The sequence below is a fragment of the Colius striatus genome, chromosome Z (assembly GCF_028858725.1).
Source record: "Colius striatus isolate bColStr4 chromosome Z, bColStr4.1.hap1, whole genome shotgun sequence".
NCBI classification, from domain to species: domain Eukaryota; kingdom Metazoa; phylum Chordata; class Aves; order Coliiformes; family Coliidae; genus Colius; species Colius striatus.
Genome location: NC_084790.1, coordinates 28006910 through 28026790, shown reverse-complemented (window position 1 = coordinate 28026790; position 19881 = coordinate 28006910). Strand labels below are relative to the sequence as shown.

The window sequence follows — 19881 nt, the reverse complement described above, 5'->3', positions numbered from 1 at the left end:
CACATGAGAAAATGGTAATGAATTAGAAAAAACAATAAACTTGAGACTACTTGAGTAACTAAGGACTAGAAGCACTACTGAAAAAAGATTTCTTTTAGTTGGAGTACATCAAGCAATCTGAAACAATAAGAGTTTTCTTAATGTTCATCTACAAACATTACCAAAAAGATTTTTAAGTAAAGAACATTTTCATTTAAAATGCTAGAAACAGCCCCATATAGAGCTGTGGGAGTTTCGCTATGTAAATATCTACATGTTGAGAAGCAAAACCAATTAGAATTTATAGTTGCTTTAAAAGAAGATTGTGTCAAAGCCATTCAGAAATATAAAAAAAATAATTATACAACCAGTGATTATGACAGTAGAGGGTTTTATTGAAGGTATAGCCCTAATGCTTTATAACAAAAACAAGGAATACTCTTTTTTAAATTAAAATAACTATTTAAAATAATCCAGTCATCTATTTTGATTCAACTTTAAAAATCCAGATAATTATAAAAAACTCTCCTGAGATACCAGTCAATACAGAAGAAAGCTTACCTTTGGCAGAGATATACATGATTCCCATACAACTGCTCTTAAACCTGTATGTTCTTTATTCAGTAGGAGTTAACCGCCATCTTTCCACTAACACAATTTGCATCTGTTTCTACAGAGACAGACACAAAGGACACAGTTGCAAACTCAGAGAACCCACTCAATGCATCTGAATGTATTTCAAATTAGTTCTCACCTGTGTTAAAAGCTAGGAATTTTTCAGAGAAAAAAGGGTTGGGCATCTAAAACTACACAGAGGCTCTAAAAGTACTAGCTAAAATGTAATATATGAACATACGAACACCTGCACCCAGTCATGACAAATCAGTTGTAGTCACCCTAAGCTGATGCAATGGAAAAAAAAAAAAAAGAAAAAAAACCAGAAAACCCCACAAACAAAAAAGCTCTGGTCTAGAAGACAGAGGTTCCAAAAACCCACAGGATTAGAGCTGTAAGATTAATTAGGTTTATGAATACCACAATTTGTAATATTTTAAAATATTTGGAATGCTTTTAGTCTTGTAAGGCTTAATTTCACTTTTTGTGCCCTGTTCTCTTCAATAACTCTCCTGGGTTTTTCTCAAGGCACACAATTAGAAATCATAATCTAGACAGTCAGCTTTATTACTTCCATTATGGTTAAAGTTTAGCTCTTCAGACATTAAAAAAAAAAACAAACCCAAACCATCATGGATTTTCCATAATATCACTCTCTATTAACTGTCTCAATAGACTATATCCCAAGCATGTAAAAAAACCCCATGTAAAAATACATATTAACTGTCACCAGTGCAAGAATACAGACCCTAAACCATTTTTCATTCCACAAATCAGAACGATATTTTGGATTCAGCAAGCTTGATAAATAATATTAAAACCTTTCTCCAATATAAATAATTTTAAAATATTTTGAGTTAAGGAGCCCAACACTAGGAGAAAAAATAATTCACTTAAATAGAATATTTTAATTTAACTTAGCATTCTGAAAATATATCTCTCCTCCTTCCACAAAGTACCATGTAACAGGTTTCAAGGACGTGTTAGCTAACAGGTCAGTGACACCTACACTTTACAAACAGATAGAAACAAAGCTAAAGCTTTAAAGGTGAAATCCTACCATCACAAGAAAATGTTCTTTTAACAGGAAAACATCAGGTTATTCTGTCACAATCTGTTCTAATTATTTAGCTACGCACCCATCAGGCAAACATGTAGATTTTCTCTCCCAAGATAAATTGAATACAAAAATGCTGTCACACGTACTGCATGCTATACTAATATTAGGCAGTTAAACACAAAAATCATAGAATCATAGAACGGTAGGGGTTGGAAGGGACCTTTAGAGATCATCTAGTCCAACCCCCCTGCAGAAGTAGGTACACCTAGATCAGGTCGCATAGAAACAGGTCCAGGCGGGTCTTGAAGACCTCCAAGGAACTCCAAGGACTCCTACAACAATATCACCTGCCTTGCCCTGCCCATTAATTTTTACCCATAAGCACTCTACTCTCTCCTCATCCCCACCCAGGCACAGTTCAGTAACACATTAATTGCTCTCTCACATAGAGAGCAACTCCACCTCCATGCCTTATCAGTCTGTCTTTCCTGAACAATACATAGCCCTCCATGGCTGTGCTCCAGTCACGGCAGCTGTCCCACCACGTCTCTGTGACCACAATGAGGTCATAGCCCCGCATCCGCACCCACATCTCCAGTTCCTCCTGCTTATTCCCCAGGCTGCATGCATTGGTGCATACATGTACATACTTTAAAAGATTTTGTGGGTCATTGTTTTTTTTGAACTTTCTGGGTGGCTGGGTTGGGTTTTTTAATAAATGGAAGATCAAACTTAAAATGTATGAAACTCCTATTAGACATGAAGAAGGATTAATAACATAGTGTTTTTCTTTCCTAGACCACTCATACTCTCTGCTGTACTCACTTTCACCTTGTTACAATTATCATTTTGGTAACTTTCTTCCCTCTTCCTTCCAATGATTTCTTACTGATCTTATTTGCAGGTATCATTTCACTATATTTCATACTGTCAACACTGGAAATTAAAAAAAACAAACACACAACCCAAACCAAATCTCATGCTTCTCAGCATCAGCCAACACAGCTCACTGGCTCCCTCTCTCGGTACCCTTTCCCTGGTTTTTCTTTTACTGTTTCCAGAGTACAGGAACTTTGGTACACTTGAAACTCCTTGTCCTTTTCAGTTTCTGCCTTGCATGTTCCAATGTCCATTTTGCCGGTTCACAGTTAACTTGCAACCTGACCAAGTTCCACTATGCTGTGCAGCAGTGGGAAAAAGACAAGATCAAGAACAGTCAATCAGACTCAAAACTCTCTATGCTTTATTCAAAATCCAACCAGCCAAGCTTTTACTTTACAGCTCCGGCCTGGCTTAGCTACTTACCAAAGTACTATCCCAGAAATGCAGCCTACCCCACCACTCCTGGGAAAGCAGGGTGAAAGTATCCTCGACAGACAACGCCTCCCACCAAGGAGTGTGTGCCTCCTCCTCCCAATTTCATGCTAGATATGGGCAAGACTTGCCAGTCTGTTAGAGATGTGTATTTTACAGACTGCACAGCAAACACACATTTGACTCACTAGAAATAAGTGTTCAGAGTACACCATTTAAGTTGTCAAACTGTTAACAAAAACTACATCTTGCAATCTACAAGAACAGGGTGTCCATTTTTTGAAAAGGCTGTCATCTGTTGAGACAGCACTGTTGCACACAAAGCTGTTTATCAGTAGAGAAGCAGAGCTTGTCAACAGAATCTCTGGCATTCTATGCTTTCTTTGTGCAGCTACTAGTTTCAAATTCTGCTAAAACACAGTATCAATTCAACCTATGGACTCTATAACATAGTTGGAACTGTCAGGAGCATAGTTTACATTCAGAAGTAGTCTGTTCTTTGATATTTAACTTATCTTTAAAAACTACATAGGGGATTTAAGTGAATAACTACTGTTACTACGAAAATAATGTTTTCTTCTAGTAAATATGAGAAAGTTCTATTGCAGAAAAACTCTCTGAAGAAAGGAGACATTAAATGTGCAGATTACAATTAATCATTACAGCTCATCACAGTTATGTGACCAGCAGGTTGACAGAAGTGATTCTCCCCCTTTAGGTCACTCTGGTGAGACCCCATGAGCAGTATCGCATCTAGCTCTGAGGCCCCTGACATTAGAATGACATGGACTTATCAGAGTGAGTCCAGACCAGGGGCACAATGGTGACTAGAGGGCTAGAGAACCTCTCCTATGAAGTCAGGTCGAGTTGTTGATGTTGTTAGCCAGAAGAGACAAAGCTTCAGGGAAAGGAAGACCTTATAGCATACCTAAAGGGGGTTGACAACAAAGCTGGAGACAGACTTTTTACAAGCATTTATAATGACAGGACATGAACGGCTCCAAACTGGAAGAGGGTAGATTGAGATTTGATATTAGGAAGAAGTTCTTCACTGTGACAGTGGCAAGGCATTGGAACAGTCCAGAGAGGCTGTAGATGCCCCATCCCTGGAAGTGTTCAAGGCCAGGTTGGAAGGGGCTTTGAGCAGTGGATGTGTCCCTGCCCATGGCTTGGGATTGCAACTAGGCAATTTTTAAGGTCCCTTCCAACTCAAACCACACTATGATTCTACATTAACTAATATACAAGATCATAGAATCAAAGAATGGTAGGGGGTGGAAGGGACTTTTAGAAATCATCTAGTCCAATCAGGTCGCATAGGAATGTGTCCAGGCAACTCTTGAAGACCTGCAAGGAAGGAAACTTCACACCCTCCACCAGCAGCCTGTGCCAGAGTCCCCTCATCCTCACAGTAAAACAGTTTTTTCTTTAAATGAAATTTCTGTTTAAATGGAACTTTTTGTATTCAAGCTTTATCTCATTACTGCTTGTCTTGTTTCTCGGTACAACAGAAAAAAGGGATGCCCCAACTTCCTGACATCCACTATTTATATACTTAAAAATATTAATAAGATCCCCCTTCAGGCTTCTCTTCTCTAGACTGAATAGGCCCAGTTCTCACAGTCTTTCATCATAAGGAAGATGCTCCACTCCCCTGATCAACCTGGTGGCCCTGCACTGGACTCTCTCCAGAAGGTCTCTGTCCTTCTTGAGCTGGGAAGCCCAGAACTGGACACAGTACTCCAGATGAGGCCTCACCAGAGCAGAGCAAAGGGGGAGCAGAACCTCTCTTGACCTGCTTCCCACACTCTTCTTGATGCATCCCAGGATGTCATTGGCCTTCTTAGCCACAAGGGCACACAACTGTGTTCAGCAGCGGGCCTACATTCCCCCTCATCCTCCTTTTATTGTTGCTATACCTGAAAATCCTGTTCTTATTTTCCTTTACTTTCCTGGCTAGCTTTAATTGTAGAAGGGCTTTAGCCTTCCTGGTTGTAGCCCTGCATGCTCTGGCAATGTTCCTATACCCTTCCCAAGAAATCAGGCCCTGTTTCCACCTCTCATAGATGGCTGCTTTCTGCCTGAGTTGTCCCAGCAGATCCTTGCTCATCCATAGAGGCCTCCTGCCTCCTTTTCCTGTTTCCCTACATGTTGGGACAAACCAATCCTGGGCTTGGAGGAAGTGGTGCTTAAAGATAAACCAGCTCTCATGGGCACTTCTACCATCTAGGATCTTATCCCATGAGATCAGTCCAAGCAGGTCTTTGAAGAGGCCGAAGTCTGCTCGCCTGAAATCCAGGGTCACAGTCCTGTTTTGCGTCTGCCTCTTCCACACAAGATCTTGAACTCTGTCATCTTGTGGTCACTGCAGCGGAGGTTGCCTCCAATCTTCACATTCCCAACCACACCCTCCTTATTTGTCCAGCAGCACACCTCTCCTCGTTGGTTCCTCAATCACCTGTGACAGAAAGTTGTCATCAACAATCTGTAGGAACCTCCTGGACTGTGTGCACTTGGCCGTGTGGCTTTTGCCAGCAAATATCAGGGAGGTTGAAGTCCCCCATGAGTACCAGGGATTGTGACTGTGAGGCAGCTCTCAACTGTTCGCAGAAGGCCTCATTCACTTGCTCCTCTCCATCAGGTGTCCTGTAGCAAACTCCTTGTCATGGTTTAGGCCCATCCAGGGACAAAACACAATTAGCCTCAAGTACCACAGACTTGAGAATTCCTAAAGGGCAGGGAGGGCTTAATTGCTGCTTATGGTCCAGGACAAAACAGACCAGGCTACTGGGCTTGGGGAAGGAAACAGAAAATAATTTAATCCACCAGCAGTCAAAACACAACCATAAAACCCCAAAATACAACAAAAAGAAAACAACACAGAGTGGTACAACATGAAGACCACAACCAGCCCTTCAAGGCCACCTGCCACCCTCCTCTTCCTGAGATCAGAGACCCTGATCCCGGTGTTTTTAACTCCTCCCTCACTGAACAGCTTAGGGGGGGCAGGGAATGGGGGTTTCAGTCAGTCTTCCTGATGGCTTCTGCCATTTGTTTCTCCTCAGGCAGACAGACTCCTTGCTGGTTGTCCCTGCTCCTCCGTGGGGTCCCTCACACACAGCAGCCCTGCACAGACAGTTCCAGTGTGCATTCATCCCAAAAGCTGCAGCTTCTCTCTGCCTCTCGAGTGGGTCTGCTCTATGGCGTACAGGCTCTCCAGCACGGCCTGTGCCGTGGCCGCCTCCTCACAGTCTCTCGCCCGTCCAGGCATACTCACCTGGAGTTGCTGGTGGCTCTCACTCCTGGCATTGCCCTCCACGGGTTGCAGGGCACAGTCTGTGTTCTTACCACAAGTTGCAGAGAGGTCTCTGATCTGGTGCTCCTCCTTCCTTCTCTGACTGCAGGGTCCAGATGGTCACCTCCATCTTGTACCACTCCTACATCTCCCAAGCACTTCAAATTCCCATCTTTAAATAGTGATGGCAGAGATGCCAGATTGGCCCAGCCGGGCTGGAAGTGAGTCTGAATCCAAGAGCCGGGGAAAGTCTGAGAACTCTTTTCTGGGTCTGCATTGCAGCCCCCTCCCTGTTACCAAGCAAAAGGGGCTCCTCACTAAACCATGACACTCCTGTAACAGTATTACCTACCTTACCCTGCCTATTAATGTTCACCCACAAACATTCAACTTGCCCCTCATCCCCACCCAGGCAGAGCTCAATGCACATTAATTGCTCCCTCAGAGAGCAACTCCACCTCATCGCCTTGTCAGCCTGTCTTTCCTGAACAACACATAGCCAACCATGGCTGTGCTCACATGTCATGTGAGCTGTCCTACCACATCTCTGTGTCCGCAGTGAGCTTGTAGCCCCACATCCACACCTACATCTCTAGTTCCTCCTGCTTATTCCCCAGGCTGTGTGCATTGGTGTAGAGGCAGCACAGGAGCTTACTCAAACACATAAGTTTCCCTGGACGGATTCAAGACGATCCTCCCTCATTTGGCTCTACCTCAGGGTGGACAATGTCCTACATCTCAACATGGTGTGTGGATGAGGTACACATATCATCATGTTCCCTGCTGTGTCCCGTTTCACTGCTAGATAGGATAGCTTGTTCTATGTTACTCCTCTCCCCACTCCCCACGCCATTCAGTTTAAAGCCCTCTTGATCAAGTTAGCCAGCCTATTTCCAAATATTTCAGTGCCCTTATGAGAGAGATGAATTCCACCCTGTCCTATCAAATTATAGTTCCAAAAGAAGGGTCCACGGTCATAAAAACTGAAACCTTTCTGCCTGCACCAGCCTCTTAGCCAGCAGTTAACTTGTCTGATTCTTGCACTGGTGACTTCTCCTTTACCCCTAGTGGACGGGATGGAAGAAAAAATAACCTGTGCCCCTCTACCCTTTACCTGCTCCCCCAGGGTTTTAAAATCTTTTTGATTCTGTAAATATCATGTCTCATTATATCATTCACCCCCACATGGAAGAGGAGTAGGGGATAGTAGTCCACATCCCTGACGAGCCGTGGAACTCTCAGCCACATCACAGACCTTGGCACCCCACAGGCAGCACGCCTCTCATGATTCCTTATCCGATCAACAGATGAGCCTCTTGGTGTCTCTTAGCAATGAGTCACCCACAACGAGCACCAGTCGCTTCTTGCTATGGTGTCCATTAGCTGTTGCAGGTGGAGGAGCTGATGGTGAATTGTTTGATGGGATTTCCCCCAGCAAAGTCCCTCATTGCAAATGCCTCATACTTATTTGTGATTGGCACTCTGGAAGGGGGTTATGAAGAAGAGCCCTACCTTTTTTTGTTACCAGGGTGCAAGGCATATTGGATTCATTGGAGGGCTGTACCTAATTGTGGAAGATGTCCGTCTCCACCTCTGCCTCTCTAATACTACAGAGTCTAATAACTCTTTCACCTGACATTGCAGCTCTTGAACTTGAGGGCACCTATGACACATACTTACCTCAGCAGCATAGGTCCCTAAACATCCTAAACATCCCCTGCCCTCCATCTGGAGTGAAGCATCCTTGCTAACCAGCTCTGTCTGGGGGGATGTATTGATCTTCACCAGAGTGTTGTCCACCTGAGCCTTGGCTTTAGCCCTCCATCTTGTTAGCTTGAGGCAGGAGCATTTCTCCAACTTCCTGTGCTCCAGGAACCCCTGGACTACCTCAATTGGCCACTCGGACACAAATAAATGAGCCTCATCACTGCCATGTGTCCTGCCAATTAAACACATGTAAATAGTCTCTACACTAGGATGAATTCCACATACGTACTACTTATTCTAAAAGATGAGAACATTCACAGTAAAAATAAGGTGACTTTGAAAAGCCCTGTATCAACAGTGTAACTGTTTTTCTCTAGATGCCATTTGAAGCCCATCCTTTGGACAACATACTATTAGGCACCACATTAGACTTGTCAATCTCTTTGATTTACCAGCCGAGATACCAAGAGAGTAAATAAAACCTCTGCTGTAGCTTTATGTCTCTTACAACAATGCCATTTTTACGGTCATGAATTAACTTTTACGGATCTTTCTTAGTTCAGAGCATTTGGAGTGAACTGTGTTTAAAGAACAACCAAATATAATCAGAAGGTTCATGACTAAATCCCAAGCTCAAGTTTTTTACTGCTGTTTTGTGCCAATACTAAAATTCACAGATTCATGTTAACATGCTGGAAATAAGTATTTCTTGTTTTCAGTCAGGGCAGCTCATTTACTAAATTCTAGTGCACACAAAGCAAAACTTCAGAACTGTGGCACTGTGGAACAATTCACTCAGCAGCAAAGGCTGACTTAAAGGAAAACATTAAACTTCTATGTAGTTTTCCCAGTTCATTATTAAGGAGAGAAGATACCTAGCTTAGGGGTGTCTATTTTAAAGGAAAGCCAGATGTCCAAACATCTTGTGAGGCTCCTTGCTTGCCATCAAAACATACATGACCTGTTGCTTGAATTAATTTCAGACACTACCTACCCTCCTCCGACAATCTAAGATAAATAACTTCTTTTAATTGGTTTACAATCCAACCACAATGAAGTGAAAAAACAACTGCACATGGCACCCTCCAACCAGACAATGATTGACAAGAAATACAAGGAGTTAGCCAGCCCCTGGCAGAACTCTTTAATTCAAGCACTGCCCTAAACAGTCAACCCATCTGTTAATTACAAACTGTAAGTTTTGACAAATTAATTCTGAAAACAACTATAAAGTTGCTCCTTAGAAGTATGAGCTAACCAACAGGGGTTAAGCAGCATGCTACTTGCCTTGTCTGCTGTAAGCAGCAACAGAAGAGGCAATCACACACAAATGAGATAAATACAAATATTTATCATAGTCCAGTCATACTGATAAAACATCCACCAGTGGTTTCAATGTTATAAACCTATGACTATAGATTTCCTACAAAAGCCAGGTACCAAACTATCTTGTGAGGTCCCCTGCTCCCCATCACCACTGGAAAGAGAGAAAATACCGAGAAAATACCAAGAAGATACAAGTGAAAAAAAGGCCAGTTTAACAACAACTTTTTTCTCCCCTCCAGGAACACAAAAGGGGAATTACTGACTTTAAGGAAAGGTTCAACTCTCTTACAGTAATACCCCTAGCAACATGGTGTTGATGTACTTTATGTACAGGAGAACAATCCTCTTCCTAGTCCTGCTAGCCACACTACTTCTGATACAAGTCAGGATGACATTGGCCATCTTGACCACCTGGGCACACTTTCAGCTCACATTCAGATGTTGACAGACACTCCGGGTCTTTTTCCAATGGGTAGCTTTCCAGAAGGAGTTAATGCCAAGGCTCTAGTACCACTGTTCAGGTGAGAATGACCAGGGTGAATCTGACTACTCTGTATCCTTGAAGAGGCACCAAATACTGATATGGTGGGAACCTCCTGCCTCAGAAGCACCAAGGGGTGGATAGAGCCTAATGAGCATCAAGTCACCCCAGTGGTAACTGGAGAAAGGTAAAGGCAGCAGGGAGAGATCACATCCACCAACTCAATTCAAGACCATAAAGATCTGCCACCCTGCCCCCCACTTCATAGCCTACAGGTGGAATGACACCCCCAGCATCCACCTTTTGTGCAAATACCAAAGTGCTCTCTCAAGACCGTGTGTAGACTGTCTTATCACACACTAGGCATCAACTCTTACCTGAACGGCAACAGTTTTAGCAACAATTTCATTACGAAACAATAAAATTCAACAAAAATTAATAAAGATAAGAAATCATTCACCACTTACATGTTAACTGAAGAGCAACTTTCAAAGGGATCAAAAAGTTTAGTGATGACTGAATGATGACTCACTGTTTGCTTAGTTTTTCCACACTACAATCTACCCGGCCAACAAGCTTCCCCAAAAAATAATACAATAACACCATATAACAAGCCCAAGATACATATTTAAGTGGCTTTTCCCTGATTACTAAAGTCAATGGGGAAACAAAAATGCTCTAATCTGTATAAAACACATCAACTAACTTTATTAAGTTTTAAACATGAAGAGTTCCTGCTAAAATGTTGTACTATACCCCTTCATGTGTCTGATGTTTACATAAGAACTGGACAGCTAAGTAATTAAAACATATGAAAGGGTCAGAAAATTCAAGTTTGAATATATTCCTCTGACTGTGTATTAGCTGCAACAAATATTGACTTTGAAATACACAAGCCTTTATGAATGTTGATTCTTGATAGGTTTTCTAGACATATTGTTTAACAAAGGGATACTCCTTTCTTCAACCTAAACTAAGCATGCAGGGTGTCTCCTGCAGAGGTTCTTCTTCATTATGTGAGACAGAAGTGACCAGACACCAATATGATGTGCATCAACTCCAAATTTATTGCCACATAATCATCACTTACATACTTTTTACAAATGCTGTGTATGTGCTAAAATTCATGACAATTAGTTAATACTAAGGATCATGTGCTATGCATAAGGCCTCAAAGTTTCATTTTTGTAACAACTTAGACACCAACCTCATGGTGTTAAAACACCACCCTTATTGTACTTAAAACATCAACCTTATTGTGCTTTAAATATCACCCCATTTATTTGGCCTTCAGTTAGTTTTTCTAACACTAGACTATGGTTATGCTTACCTTACATTTTACTTAACTTTATACTATTGTTAGTTACATATATTGCAATTTGTTAATCATGTACATGTGATCACACAATGCTTAATTGAATGTTCTATCCTGTCTTCTTATTTTGACCTTGTCTCTATCAGTCTATCGTTTCGGTTTGCTCCCTGCTCAAGCTTGCTGTCACATAGGCATTCTTCTCTTTTTCTGCTGCTGAAGGTGATTCAAAGATTAACTGCTAACTTTCTCTGTCTTTGTCTAACTCTATCATGTTCATTATAGCCCAGGTCCCAACAGTCTCTGGCTTCTCATCTGTATCCCTCTGTCTTACTCCATAACTTATTCCTGTTTTGGTTATGATGTTCTAGGACAACTCGTGGAGGAAAGTTAGACTAACACTGCTACCCATCCCCTCCCAATTCTATACAACTGTGGAAACATTAACTAAGACAAGTCCCATGAGAAACAGAGAAAACAGGCTACAATCACATAAAGACCAGCACAGTACTTCCACTAACCATCTTATTTGGCATACAGTAAGTATTGTGCTGTATCTACATAAAAGCACTCCTTCAGTTACATGCATAACAGATCCTGCCTAATGGAGACTAATGAAAAACTAAATTAAGTCTAGGAATAGAACTTGGAGCTGAAACTGTTTCCAAGATACACCGAAAAACTAGTGCACAGATAAAGTCAGTTTTAACAAGGTTCAGGCACTCTTTTTCTGGAATTCCTAAAAATGAGTTGTGTGAAGCTTTCACATGTTTATAGAAAGAGCAAATAGACCAGATCTCAAGAATAAAATCTTGCTCTGGGGTCTAACAATCTTTCTGATTCTATGGTAAGAACAGCCTAGCAGTATACAAAGCCAGAATGAATGCACAGACTGAGCAAAGACTTCTCCTGATCTTGGTGACATTTTTTGCAGAAATGCTTCTAAATGATGTCCCCTTTGTGAGAAATGCTGATGTTGTTTTTGGAGAATTAGAAGAGAAATGAAGACAAATAATTGGGGTTTTTTCTGTTATCCCTTTCTGTATAGTATTAATCAGCAAACTGACCTTGTCCATTTCTGTGTAGCGTAAATCAGTGAATTAACCTTGGGACTGTTATCTGTTTCTGTGTAGCAAATAACATCTGTTTGTTTGAAGTGTTAATTAGAGTTTAAATCTTAGGATTGTGGGGGGAATCCACGATAGGATACAAAAACCAGACATCCTCTGGGGAGGATTTTTAGGTGCCTCAATAAGTTGTAAATCTTGGAGTACCTAATCAAGGAGGAAACAAGGGAGGGACCCTGCGGCCAGAATAGGGAATAAAAAGCCAAATATTGTACCTGTCAGGTGTGTCTACTAGCTAGGACACCCGCTCTTGCAAGAATGCTTAATAGAAGTGCTTCACTTGCAGCGTCTGACCTGAGCCTTTCACAAGAAAGCTTATTTTGCTTCTCACACCTTATTACACAGCTGGATTGAGGCCAGACTTAGGACTGTACAGTACTGAGATCAAACTGCTTTCGAAACTAGAAATCTCAGTACCTGTAAAACTAACAGAATATTATTACTTCTCTCACAAGTCTTCAAAGGCAGTTTGTTATTTCCACTGGCTCGTGGTGTGGTTGGTATGGTGGAGGGAAGGGATACACCATCCAGAAAGACTTTGACAGGCTTCAGGAGTGAGCCTGTGCAAAATTCAACAAATGCAAGGTCCTGCATGTTGCCTATGGCAATGCCAAGCACAAATACAGTCTGAGAAATCAGTGAACTGAGAGCAGCCCTGTGGAGCAGGACTTGGGGTGAAAGGACAGTCATGCATGAAAAACTGAACATGACCCAGCAATGAGTGCTTGCAGCCCAGGAAGCCAACTGCATCACGGGCTGCATGAAAAGAAAGGTGGCCAGAAGATCAAGGGAGGTGATCCTGCCTCTCTCTGGTGAGACCCCACCAGGAGTACTGCATCCATCTCTGGGGCTCCAACATAGGAAGGACACAGATTTGCTTGTAGGAAGTCCAGAGGAGAGACACAAAAATGATCAGAAGGCTGCAACACCTCTCCTGTGCAGACAGGCTGAGATACTTGAGGCTGTTCAGCCTAAAGCAGAGAAGGCTCTGGGATGACCTTATGGAGGCCTCGCAGTAGGGGCCAACAAGAAAGCTGGAGAGGAGTACTTACAGAGACATGTAGTGATAGGACATGGGGTAGTTGCTCCAACCTGAAAGACTAGATTAAGATTAGATATTTAGGAGGGTAGCGAGGCACTGGAACAAGATGCTTAGAGAGGCTGTGGATGCCTAACTCTTGGAAGTGTTCAAGGCCAGGTTGGATGGGGCATTGAGCAGGGGAAGGTGTCTCTAGCCATGGCACAGGAGTTGGAACTAAGCAATTTTTAAGGTCCCTTCCAACCCAAACCATTCTATGCAGCCAGTAGATGCAGCAACACTGAGTAGGTGCACAAAATATAATCAGCAAGAAAGCTGAGAATACCCTATTACTGCTGCTCATTAAAAAGATTAGATCATCCTTTACATTGTTTTCAGTTTCCACAGCTATATACCACTAACAGCACAGATAACACAGCAAATCCAACAAGTTCCTTTTAACTGCCTCTGCAAAGAAGAGTCTTTCAGCACATCCTTTTAATGGTGCTGTGTACGCTCCACATAAAATCAGTAGGTTTCTGGGTTTTTAAAGATCTTACAGTACTCTTACTAGAGATTTCCTGTAAGACACTGACCCTAGTGTAAAAAATAAATCTGTGTACATTGGAGAAAATACTTTCAAACAAACTACAAACACAATTTCATTCCATTATTGTTAACTTGATGACAACTCTTGCCCTGAATGAAATACTGGCTTTACCTTTCTACTTCATAACCCTCGAGGTTACTTATCAATGCTTACAAGTTAAAATTGGAAAACCAGCACAATTGTAACATAATAATTTTTTTTTTCTTCACTCATTATCTCCATAGCTCATAGCTTCGTTTTTTAAGTAGACTTATTCCCTGTAGATTCAATGTTATTCGACTTTGTAGTGTTAGAACAGAATAATCTGGAAACTCATTTGGTGGCTTCTGCAGTAAATACAGAGTTTGTTACATACCAAATGCAACTTGAGTGCAATCCACATATCATAAAGCTACAAAGCAATTAAGTTTCTAAAGAAGATATTAATCCAGACTGACACCTGTAAAAACACAGCATGCTCTCACTTTCCTGACATCAACAAAAGCCACACAGACTGATCTTAAAATAATAAATTTTAAAAGTGCAGCAGGTGTCCTCTCCAAAGCACCAACTTTCTGAAGCTGACTATATTTTTAACCATAACATCTGATTCTGAAGTTTTTCAAAGCAAACAGAATAAAAAGCAAGACAAATGGGTGCAATTAGTGGGTTTTTCTTCAGGTAACAGGTTTTGTTAATAACAGCACAATCCAGCTACAGCTGCAAACAAAGCTCTGCTGTAAACAGTGCATAAGGCTGCCTTTTGCTCCCAACAAGGTCGACTCGGCTATCTCAAGCATTCAGAATCCATCCTTGATCACGGACTGCTTTGCAGTTTTAACGTTATCTCTCACCGTTCAAGTTTCAGAGGAATATCGAGCACTTTTAAGATGTTAAAATAAACTCACTAATATTAATCTCAAAAGCAGCAAAAGCTATTTCAATAAAAACCAGCATGTTTTCTTAGTACTTTTGTCTAGTTAGATGTTGCAAGGTTTCCATATGCACACGTCAAATGTAAGTGGATTGTAACCACCAATGGTACACGCTTGTTATGCTTTAGCATTTTTATATCATCCTACCTATTTAGATTCTGGAAATTAATCAGCATCTGTCGTGGTTTAGGCCCATCAGGGAACAAAGACCACGATTAGCCTGAGTACCGAAGAGGCTGAGAATTGCCAAAGGGCAGGGAGAGCTTAATTGCCACTTAAGGTTCAGGACAAAACAGACCTGGCCACTCGGTTTGGGGAAGAAAACAGAAAATAATTTAATGCAACACCAACTAAAACATACCCCCAAAACATAACCAAGATAAAACAACACAGAGTAGTACAATAATGAAGAGTCCAACCAGCCTTTTTAAGAACACCTTCTTGCCACACCTCCCCTCTTCCCGGGCTCAGAGCCCTGATCCCGGGGTTTTTACCCTGTCCCCCCCTGAACGGTTCGGGGGGGCAGGCAGTGGGGGTTTCAGTTAGTCTGTTCCCGATAGCTTCTGCCGTTTGTCCCTCCTCAGGACGGGTGAACTCCACACCAGTCCTCCCTGCAAGTCCGTGGGGTAACTCACACACACGGCAGCCCTGCACGGGCTGCTCTGACGCGCACTTATTTCAAAGGCTGCAGCTCCTCTCTGCCTCTCGTGTGGGGCTGCTCTGTGGCACACAGGCTCTCCAGCACGGCCTGGGCCATGGCCCCACACAGTCCCTCGCCCGTCCGGGCTCACTCACACGGAGCTGCTGGTAACTCTCGGTCCTGCCATGGACTTCCATAGGTTGCAGGGGCACAGCTTGTATTCTCGCCTCGGCTTGCAGAGGAATCTCTGGTCTATTGCTTCTCCTTCCTTCCTCCTTCTCTGGCTGAAGGGTCCACGTAGTCGCCTCTATCTTGTATCACTCTTACACCTCCTGCCTCGCATTCCAAATTCCCGTCCCTAAATAGTGATCGCAGAGGCGCCAGATTGGCCCAGCCGGGCCGGAGGTGGGTGTGAACCCAGGAGCCGGGGGAGAGTCCGCAAACTCTTTACCGGGTCTTCACTGCAACCCGCTCCCCCTGTTACTAAGCCAAAAAGCTGCTCCTTGCTAAACCAGAACAGCATCTCTTGACATGCTTCTCCTCTCCATCTGTGCCTTTACTTCCCTGCTATTATTTGAAGAGGTTTACAGTTTGATGCACAACAAAGCATTTCCACAGCTGAGATACCACACTACTTAATTAGGAATGCAAATAGCTTATTTACCCTATGCAATACAAACTAAATAAACTTGCATACAAAATGTCTGCCTTTGCTGCAAGACTAAACATTTTCTCTTCCGTAAACACCTCTGGAGTTGGAAAGAAAGAAATCTCACAAATTGCTACCAGTGTTACACAAACCCATGACCAGCCATGCTGCAGCCCTGCAAGCAGATAGGGTACTCATTTTGAAAGATATGCTGTATAACAGCTGCAGAACTGCAAATTTCAACCCCATTGCATTGAAAATAAAGAAATGCTGAAAAAGAGGCTTAATCTATAGATCAGTTCTAGTCCACAAGGAAGCAGTCAATTTCACAGTGCTGAGTTCTGTTTTCAGCTCTTTACACAAAAACTCAGGTATTTATTTCAATGCTTAAGCTGCTGTAAAAACCACAGTAACCTGTAGAAGTCAGCCAACCATCTGCACTGAGGCTATAAAAAAGGCAAAACCAAAATTGTTTCCCCCAAAGATGAGCAAAATAAAGTCTGAAGCAGGGCAAGAAGGAATAGGTAAACCAAACAACTAGCCTGTACAAATAAAAAAAGAAAGACAAACAACATGAACAGAATGGCAAGATTACCTTTAATGTAAAAGTAGATGTAACTTTTTTGTCTTTGATTTGTTACCTTAAAGAAATGCAATTACCTAAACACTAAAATGGTAAACAAAACCAACAAAACCTCAGTTGCTCTACTTTTAAGAGATGGTGTGTGTCATGAATCAGAAAGAGCTGCCTGTAAGGCTATGGAGGTGTATACTACAAATATATCCAAAACCCACTAGGCAAGTCTGCTCCTGCATAGGCCATTGTCATAAAATAGATGATGTGGGAAACTGAGACACCACACAAAACAAGGAATGCATTCCATTTACAAGACTGATTACCCATGCTAGTTAATGAAGTCAAGAAAGGTAAATGACTCTCTCTGATGTCAAAGCCATTTGTTAAATATCTATTCACTACTTTCTCACTAATGTGGAAATTTAAGGGAAGATAGTAATTTATAACATTGCTCTCTGATCAGGGACATACCAGTTCTGCCTTGAAGGCACAATGCCCTTCTGAAGCAAGGTATTAGCAATCTCCTGAAGGACTTTCAGCCGCTATCCTCTGGGCTTTATTTCCATTTCTGGCTGAAATCCAATCTCTTGGAGTTTTCAAAGCTTTCAACAGTGTAGTTCAAGAAACATTCAAAAACATCATTTTTGAAATACACAGAATACAAATTTAGAAGAAAACTTAGGCAATCTAGAAAAGACAATCAGAAACAAGTTGAGCATTTCACAACTGTCCATCTAAAGCCCTGAGACATCAACCTTCCCTCAATAAGGTCTTTAAATTATAAATATACAGCAGTTTATTTAGTCTGCATTGAAGAAAAACATCACAGATCAGCAAGTGTGTTCTGACAAGGCAGCACAAGCTTTAGGTGAAGTTTTCAGGCATCAGAATAATTTCTACAACAACTGTAAGCAAATGGAAAGAGAAGCACTCTTACTTAACACACTAGTTATAAAGCATACAGATTCAAAGCTTACATTTCAGAACCACAACTGTCAAAATAATCATTAGTAGCGGGTAAAAGGAGCATTTGGGGAGCTGTTTAGATAAGAACTATCATGACCCTTATATTTTACTTTTAAAGTGACTGCCAGCTGCTACAGATTTTCAACAACTTTCTGGCTCCAAAGAGATGATAGAGGGGATTGAGGCTTAGCCTTTTTGCAGGGTCATATTCTTAGGTTTCAGGCTAGATGACAGACTTATAAATTCCCTCACTGAGTTAGCTCTCTAGAGACACTTATTAACTACAACCAGCGTATGTTTACATTTTGAAAATTCAAGTTCCTGCCTTCTCTGTCCAATCTCACATTTAGAAGTTCCATAAATTTTAAATTACACTGTGAGAGCAGAGGACTAGGTCCAGAAATAGCCTTTCAACAAAAACCAGTTCTGACCAAAACACATTGCCAGTACCTCCAGATACAGGAACATTTTATTACTATCATTTTCATTACCAACTATCTGCTACAAACGTACAAGGTCACCACTTGGGTGACGATCAGCCTGGGTCATGATCCCAAAACTAACTGGGGACCAGTAGAGGAATTTAAATTGAGACTGTATAACAAGGGTATTGATAACACATTTTAAAAAATAAAATCACGTCATCTGGGAGATCGGCACTAATTTTTATCTTAAACTGCCCGTGACTGGCTTTGCTTACTTGCAAACATCAACTCCCCAGTGGGCTGGGTGACAAATCCCAACCTGGCTGGGAGGCACGACCTTCCCGATCTGGTGGAAGTGCAAGTCGCCCCGGAGGTTATTTGTTCACCCTTCTCCCCTCTCTCCAGCAGTTCCGCGCGCCGAGGCACGGCCAGAGTTCTACTCTCAAGATCCTAGCTCCAGGAGCAGACGGTCGGGCGAGGGGCAGGAGGCAAACGGGAAGAGAGGGAGGGCGGGCTGGCTGCGGGACGTGTAGCTCCCGGTGTGCTCCAGGAGGTACCGGCCGTACAAGGCTGAGCCTGGCCGCGCCCGACACTGCAGGCAAGGGAGCCGGGCGGCCCGGGCATTTGCCCCCGGCGCGACCAGTGGCAGAAGCCGCTGGGCAGCTGCTCCTTTGACAGCGAGGACGGCTTGGCCTGGCGGCGGCTGCGCCCTGAGAACTACTCAAACTCGCCGAGAAGTTGAGCCGCCGCTTCACTAGACGGCCTGGGAGGAGGGGGAGGACGGGACGGCTGTCGCACCAGACGCGCGAAGAACCTTCTGTTGTCGCTACCTGCTGATGAAGCCGTCTCCGTCGCCGTCACAGGTCTGGAAGAGGCGCTTCCTCCTCTTCCGTGCTGGAGGTATCGCTGCTGCTACTGCCGGGGCTGCTCACCTCCGCTAGGGCAGCTGCCGCCATCGTGAGCCCAACTCGGAAAGAAGAGGCTGCTTGTGGTGCCCAGGACTCCCAGTCCCGCCGCGCCAGCACAATACTGGCGCGTAGGCGCGGAGTCCTACCGCGCCGCCCGGCCCTGTGTCCACCTTCCGCCGTGCGCGGCCCCGCAGAGCCCAGGCGCGGCCTCTCAGGGGGGAGGCGGGCGTGCAGGGGGCCGAGGCGCCGCTGCCCGAGCCGCCTGGTCGCACGGAGGGGAGCCCCGCCTCCCACTGCGGCCGAGAGGCTCGGTACCCGCGCTGTCACTGCCAAGCGTCGGGGTTCGGAGCGGGGAGCTGGCCCGGCTGCGCGTGACATCGTCCCGCCGCCGCTTTGGCCCGTTCTTTGAGCCGGCTTCGCTCTCGGTGCCAGGAAGCACGGCTGCATTGGCAGAGGGCGGACAGCCTTGAGCAGGGATATCTGCCTTGGCTTACAGTTAGGTGCCCCACTGGAGTCGAGCCACCAAGTGCTAGGCAAACCACGCTCAGGTCGGGTGGTCTTGAGGGTCCCTTGTTTTCTTCTCCCTGGGCAGACCTAGTCCCCTGCTTTGGGAGGGCTGCAGGCTTGTTTGGCCGTGGCTGGCTACTGGAAACTAAGACAAACTGCCACAAAACCCAACATTTTCAGTAGCCCAACTTTTGAGTATCAGGCAGTTTGATGCGGTAATGCACAGGTAGGTTCCCTCAGTTACACAGCACCTGCCCCTCTTGACTTAGCCAGTTCCTCTCCACTGATCAAACTACCTTGAAAAGCACATAATTTGTTTTTCTGTTCTAAACAATTCATCAATTCATCATCTGAACTTGTTCATGGCTTATACCTCTCCATGTCTTTCTTTCTCCTTTGCATTTAGAAAAAAAAAGAAAAATAATTTTCTTTGCAGTCTTCATGTTGCCTG

At 43.4% G+C, this 19881-nt stretch overlaps 1 protein-coding gene across 1 annotated transcript in view; it reads right to left on the bottom strand.

Annotated features, from left to right (window-relative positions):
* The window catches only part of MCC (MCC regulator of WNT signaling pathway), a 200925-nt gene extending 181744 nt beyond the window's left edge, over nucleotides 1-19181 (bottom strand). The window contains 2 exon segments of the mRNA XM_062017600.1: nucleotides 18846-18893; nucleotides 18895-19181. Of these exon segments, the coding sequence (XP_061873584.1) occupies nucleotides 18846-18893; nucleotides 18895-18971 (125 nt within the window). The 5' untranslated portion in view covers nucleotides 18972-19181.
* Nucleotides 19182-19881: the final 700 nt, after the last annotated feature.